The sequence below is a fragment of the Orycteropus afer genome, unplaced genomic scaffold (genome assembly GCF_000298275.1).
Source record: "Orycteropus afer afer isolate SDZICR_OR568_19922 unplaced genomic scaffold, OryAfe1.0 scaffold00078, whole genome shotgun sequence".
NCBI lineage: Eukaryota > Metazoa > Chordata > Mammalia > Tubulidentata > Orycteropodidae > Orycteropus > Orycteropus afer.
Window position 1 is genome coordinate 5,502,908 of NW_006921665.1, and position 7,205 is coordinate 5,510,112.

Genomic DNA, 7,205 nt, shown 5'->3' on the forward strand with positions numbered 1-7,205 from the left:
GCCCCCTCACCCAGAGTTAACCTTGTCACCTTATCTAAACTGTTAGGTGTGGTGTGAGTCCATATTGAAGATACTTGGATTCCTAGGGTTTTTTTTCCCTTTTTTTTTTTTTTTTTTACGAGATTATGTCTTCGGAAGTGAGAGCAAAGATCAAATTATTTGGGTAACATTAATGTAAATCCCCTATTTTCTTTAGACTATTTTTTGTCTTTTTGTTTGTAGGAGACGGCATTTAATGAAAATATCCATGCTTAAGGGGTAAAAATGGCCGGCTTCCTAGATAATTTCCGTTGGCCAGAATGTGAATGTATTGACTGGAGTGAGAGAAGAAATGCAGTGGCTTCTGTGGTAGCAGGCATATTGGTAAGTGAGAAATTTATGCCTCATCTTTGGCCTAGAAATTGATGTTGATTACTTTGACTGTTCCAGAATTATTTTTTTCACTATTGCTTTGTATAAATAATTGTCAGAGTTCTGGGTACTGTTATTCAATAGGACATGGTATCCCTCACTTCATTTGTCTTTTGTCAGTTTGTTAAACTTAATACCTTCATGAAGTTCCAGTGATAATATAATTGTTACAGGCTGTAATGTCTTTTAATGTAGTGATACAATATGTTTGACTTTAAGATCTTTGAAGTCTCAGAATTTGATGTAACCAAAAATTATTGTTATGACTCATTGAATTTCAAGATACATAGATAGTAGTATAAATATTAGGCAACATTAGAACCTAGGATCCCCATGACTGCACTAAGGAAGGGGTACCATCTCCATTTCTCAGACTGCAGTGTTGGGGGTAAGTTAGTGGAAGAAGTTTGTGGCAGAAACTATTGCTTCATTTTCTTCCCATTGTTTTTCCTTTTTTAATGTTTTTTTTTGTAAGGCATCTTAACTGCTAATCAGTAGCCTGGTGGTTCAAATCCACCAGCTACTCCTCAGAAGGAGGATTGGGCAGTCTACTTCCGTAGTGATACTGCCTTGGAAACCCAAGGAGTGGTTACTATGAGTCAGACCTGACTCGATGGCAGTGAGTTTGTTTTTTGTTTTTTGTTTTTGTTATTATTGAAAAGGTCAAGCATATAAGCAAAAGTAGAGAGAATGGTATAAAAATTCCCTCTTCCCCCCCTTAACCTTTATCATCTAGCTTCAAAAAATATAAAGTCATGACCAGTCTTGCTTCATTATTGTATCAACCACTTCCTGTTCTCATGGCATTATTTGAAGCAAATTTCAGTGTCTTTCTATTATTTTGTAAAAATTTTTATTGTGGTAAAATACATAAAACATAAAAATTGCCGCCTTAACAATTTGAAGTGTACAGTTCAGTGATGATTCTTTTCACAATGTAATGCAACCATCATCACTGTTAATGTTTCTTTAGTTCATCTTTTTCAGTGTACAGTTCTACACCTGAAGTTTAGAAGGGTGGGGGGGACAACAAAATAAAGGTACACAGGAACTAAAAATTCCTGTGAAGCAGTCTGCATGCAGAATTCTTTTAGATGTTTATACTTTTTTCTTAACAATTCTTTAGTAGCTTGTCTGCTTTGTCTATTCAGCTTATTATTGTTGTTGTTATGTGCTGTCGAGTCAAACCCGACTCATAGCAAACCCTCCTTGGGTTTCCGAGGCAGTATCACTACGGAAGTAGGATTGCCCAACCTCCCTTCCGAGGAGTGGCTGGTGGGTTTGAACCTCCAGCCGTCTGGTTAGCAGGCAAGTGTCTTAGCCACTATGCTTCCAGAGCTCCCATTCAGCTTATAGAAACATTAATTTTACAAACTCATGTTGAGTCAGTTATACAATGGTCAATTAAATTACATAATCAGTAAAAACTATAGCAGAATTAAATAGTTTTGGATATGCACAGCTAATTCTTGGTAAACATACAACTCATTTGTGGGAGCAAAAATGCTTGGGCATATTAAAGAGAAAGAAGCCTACTAGCTATCTGCACTTGGCTTAGCCATGGGCCCCATCAGAATGTCCTCTGGAGAAAATGAAACACATCAGGGAAACAGGGAGTTGTTTAAGTAGAAATTAGCTAAGAGAGCAGCTTTTACTGTATATGATTATGGTGTGTGAAAGAAGCAGATAATCTGTACCCAAATAATAAAATTTTATCTTGAATTGAGAGCAGGACTTCAGAAACTTACACAGATTTAATTAACTATGTTTGCCTCATCTTCTATAAAGTAAATATGAGATTCTTATTTTTATATTTCAGCATCCTAAATTCAGAGTGGGGAAATACTTTGTTTCATTTATGCAATAGAAAAAAGGACTGTTAAAGATCAAGTACTGTGTTAAGCAAGAGTTTTAGTGTTCTAAATGACTTGGGTTGTTTTTCAAGTTTTTTACAGGTTGGTGGATAATGATTGATGCAGCCGTGGTGTATCCTAAGCCAGAACAGTTGAACCATGCCTTTCACACATGTGGTGTATTTTCCACATTGGCTTTCTTCATGTAAGTATGAAGGTAATTCTCAGTTCAAGATTATTTTTTAAAAAATTTTCCCTTAAAGGTCCATGGTATCTTGGATAACTTTTTAATTAATAGATAAATTTTTCTTTAAGGTGATAAATATGCCTGTATATTCCATTCTGTTAAGACTGAGTGTTGCATTTAGTCAAATATCTTTTTAGCATTTATAAATATTACCATGTTTTTATTTTCATATGTGTTTATATGGTGAATTGCCATATTTTATCAGTTCCCAAATACACTTTTTAAAATTTTAATATCTTTTAATTTTTTTCTGTTGTTGTTGTTATGTGCCGTCAAATCGGACCTGGCTCCTAGCGACCCCTCCTTGGGTTTCCAAGGTGGTATCACTACAGAAGTAGATTGCCCAACATTCCTTCCAAGGAGTGGCTGGTGGGTTTGAACCACCAGCCTTCTGGTTAGCTAGTCAGTATAAAAGATCTTAAAATTGATGGCATTTTAGATTTAATGAAATATGTTGCATTTTTAGATTTTCTAATGGTGAATCATCTTTGTAATATTGTAATACATCCAACTTTTGCTGTGGGAGTATTGCTTTATTTTTTTTTAAATGTGCTGCTTGGCTGTGTCTGCTAATATTTAGTGGGAGGGAAGGATTGGCCTCAGTATTCACAAATGAGATTGGTCTGTGTCTTTTTTGTTTTATTAAGTCATTTTCAATTTTATTAGTTACTTCACTTCATAATAAAGTTTGGAAGCCTTTCATGGATGCCTTTTAACAATTTAAAAAATATGTTAAGCATTAAGATTATATAATTTCCTTATATTATCAGGAGTTTACCAAAAGTTTATAATATGGAAAATAGAACTAATATATCCATTCAGACTACTATGAAAAGGCAATTCCTGCTACTAATTCATGAGCCTGTTCTAACAGCTATGGAAGGAGAAGCTGAATAAAGTAGACCTATTATACGTACATAATCCAAATTTTCTCTGAGTTTGAGAAGTAGATCAGAGAAAAATATTTGACTTTTAACAGTTTAACTCTGGATTATAATGAGAACTTTAAATGATTTGACTAATACTGATTAATTCATGTATAAATGTAGATCAGAAAACTGATCTCTTTTTAATAATCTCTGGGGATAGGTAATTAATCTATTAAAATAAGTGTAAGTTTCCTTGGTGTATGTTAGGAAAATGAGCCTAATATGACATTTCTGTCTACTAGAATATTTGTTAAGTTAAAAGATTATGTTCAATTATTCAGATAATAACTTTTATTAGGAAATAATCTTTTTCCTTCTAAGTGAATGTAGGTATCTGTGTACATTAACAACACAAAAGTTTATTGGATGATTTTGTTTTGTTCTAGGATAAATGCTGTGTCAAATGCTCAGGTGAGAGGTGACAGCTATGAAAGTGGCTGTTTAGGAAGAACAGGTAAAGGTCCTTTGAGGTGTTAATGTATGCTGGCAAAATAAGGTTTATTAGTGGGGGAAAAAGTCTTCATTTAGGTCTGGTAATGATTATATAGAACATTTTTATTATCTTAGAAAAGGTATTTTAGCAATATTTAAAAGCTTTACTACTAGAAAGTTAAAGTTAATGCCGGAAGTTACTATTTTTGTGATGTTTTACTGTCCAAATTGTATAGAACCTATACATAGACCAGGAGACTGTCTTTTGAACAGGACAAGGGGACACTGCATGGTTTAAAATCAAGAAGGGAGTGCGTCAGGGTTGTATCCTTTCACCATACTTATTCAATCTGTATGCTGAGCACATAATCTGAGAAGCTGGACTAAATGAAGAAGAATGTGGCATCAGGATTGGAGGAAGAATCATTAACAACCTGTGATATGCTGACAACACAACTCTGCTTGCTGAAAGTGAGGATGACTTGAAGCACTTACTGATGAAGATTGAAGAATACAGTCTGCAGTATGGATTATACCTTAATATAAAGAAAGCAAAAATCCTCACAACTGAATCAATAAGCAGCATCAAGGTAAATGGAAAAAAGATTGAAGTTGTCAAACACTTCATATTACTTGGTTCTACAATGAATACCTATGGAAGCAGCGGTCAAGATATCAGATGACATATAGCACTGGGCAAATTGGCTGCAAAAGACCTCTTTCAAGTGCTGAAGAGCAAAGATGTCTCCTTGAGAACTAAGGTGCACCTGATCCAAGCCATAGTATTTTTAATCACCTCATATGCATGTGAGAGCTGGACAATGAATAAGTGTGATAGCTAAAGTTGTGTGTCAACTTGGCTGGGCCTGGGTGAGTGGCTGGACAGCTGGTGGTAGTTATTCCCCACCATGGGCCTAGCAGTCAACTCCATGGTGGGATCTACCACAAGCAGCTGAGTAGCTGCTTTAGGGATATGGTCTGCTTCCCACATACATGAAGCAGCTTTGGGAATGGTCTCTAGCTTATGAACCCTGCATGAACTCTACACACTTGAACCCTGCATGTAGCTGAGTCGTCATTCAGCAGCCTGCCATGCTCTGCCGACCTTGGGACTTTCAGTGGACTTTAATCAATGGCCTGCCATGTGGTTTGGTAATATCGGGACTATACCTTGTTACTTGTTGACCTTGGGTTTGTCAGTCTAAGCAGCCAGCAGCTGAGTGAAGAAAAACCTCCAGCTTCATTGGGCTGAGAACAGGAGGCAGAACTGAAGCCCAGGGTTGAACGGCTTTCACCCAGCCCCTGGAGCCTGGCACTTTGAACTTGGACTTAAAGTCTCCAGATTGAAAGAGAATAAACTCCTCTTTGTTCAAGGTATCCCATTTGTAGTATTTTTGTTAGAGCGGCAGTAGGTAACCAAAATAATAAGACCGAAGAAGAGTTGATGCTTTTGAGTTGTGATCCTGGCTAAGAATGCTGCAAGTACCATGGACTGCTAAAAGAACTAACAAATCTGTCCTGGAAAAAGTGCAGCCAGAACGCTCCTTGGAAGCGTGAATGGCCAGACTTTGTCTTACCTACTTTGGTCATGTTGTCAGAAGGGACCATTCCTTGGAGAAGGACATCATGCTTGGTAAAGTGGAGGGTTGGCAAAAGAGGGGAAGGCCCTTGGCAAGATGGATTGACACAGTGGCTGCAACGATGGGCTCAGGTATAGCAAGGGTCATGGAGCTGACACAGGACTGGGCAGTATTTCGTTCTGCTGGCATAGGCTCACTATGAGTTGGAGACAGTTTGACGGCATCTAACAACAACAACAACATTATATATATGTTGTTCTTAGCTCTGTTGAATTGGCCCCCTACTTATGGTGATCCCATGCACAACAGGATCAGACTCTGTGTCCACAGGGTTTTCTTGGCCAATTTTTCAGACATACATTGCCAGTCTGTTGTTCCTTGTCTTAGTCTGGAAGCTCTGCTGAAACATGTTCAGCATCATAGCAACATGCGAGCTTCCAGTGACAGGTGGGTGGTGGCTGCACATGAGATGCATTGGCCGGGAATTGAACCCAGTCTCTTGTATAGAAAATGAGAATTCTACTACTGAACTGCCACAGCCTGCTGTATTATCTAGATACAGTGTTACTGTTCAAAATCAATGGCTCTTATACTCTAGGTTACTCTTTTAGTGCCTAAAGATGGATTTATTTTTATCCTGAATATTGATTAATAATATTACTTTAGAGAAGGCTAACTATGATTAATAACAGCAAAGTAATGGATGCATTAGCTCAAACTTAGGACTACAGTGTTTTTCACATTCATTTCTGATCACTTGAGTAACCACTCATAGACTGCCATAAGATTATCTAGAAGAAACATGTTGCTTACATGTACATTATTTTTCCTTTTAAATTGTCATCTAATAGCATTTTTTTTTTAAGATTATAACAATTTCTTTTACAATCCAAGGGTTTGTTTTCAATGGAATTTCAGTGCTCTAAGTAAAAGGCATAGGGCTAGAAGTCATATTTCCAACCATCAATGAATAGAGAGGGTGATTTATGGTTATGGATTGGAAGTAGATGATGGAAGAATTTTGAAGATGAATAAAAAATAATACATAGTTGAAGAATGAATAGTGTATGACCAGGCTGCCCTGAGTGCTTTACAGTATTAGCTCATTTAATCATAGAAGTCCTATGAAGTAAGAAGTCTTTGTCACTGTTTTAATTTTTAGAACTAGGACACAGAGAGCTTAAGTATCTAGTTTGAAGTCACAGAGCAAGGAAATTTTGGAGATAGGATTTGAACACAGTCTGGTTCCAGAGTCTAGGCTTTTAATACTATGTTATACTTCATTCCAATCTAGAATCATTAGCTCTCTTTGGTTGACTAAGTATAATTTATGTGTAATAAAATACACCAATTTAAAGCGTGCAATTTAGTGAGTTTTAACAAATATATACAATTTTATAATACCATTACAATCATGATGTAGAACACATCCATTATTCCCAAAATTTCCTGTATTCCCCTTTGTAGGTAATCCTCATCTACTGTATCTCCTAGCTATTTTTGATCTGTTTTCTATCATTGTAGTTTTGTTTTTTAGAGTTTCATATAAATGAAACCATACAGTCTGTATAGTAACATTTTAAACCAAATAAAGAAGCTGTGAAGAGCTTAGGTTTCTTTTTTACCTGATGCTCATTAGGTGCTAATTTAAGTTTTTGTTTGTTTGTTTTTTTAATTTTATTTTGATTTGGGTGAAAATTTACAGAGTAAATTCACTTTTTTTTTTTTTTATTTTATTAGGATTTGGGTGAAG

At 36.1% G+C, this 7,205-nt stretch overlaps 1 protein-coding gene across 1 annotated transcript in view; it reads left to right on the top strand.

The window, feature by feature from the left end:
* The first annotated feature begins 264 nt into the window (after window positions 1-264).
* TMEM50B (transmembrane protein 50B) overlaps window positions 265-7,205 on the top strand; it is a 44,875-nt gene continuing 37,934 nt past the window's right edge. The window contains exons 1-3 of the mRNA XM_007941276.2: window positions 265-363; window positions 2,357-2,469; window positions 3,827-3,894. Coding sequence (XP_007939467.1) covers window positions 265-363; window positions 2,357-2,469; window positions 3,827-3,894 — 280 coding nt within the window. The remainder of the gene's footprint in view (window positions 364-2,356; window positions 2,470-3,826; window positions 3,895-7,205) is intronic.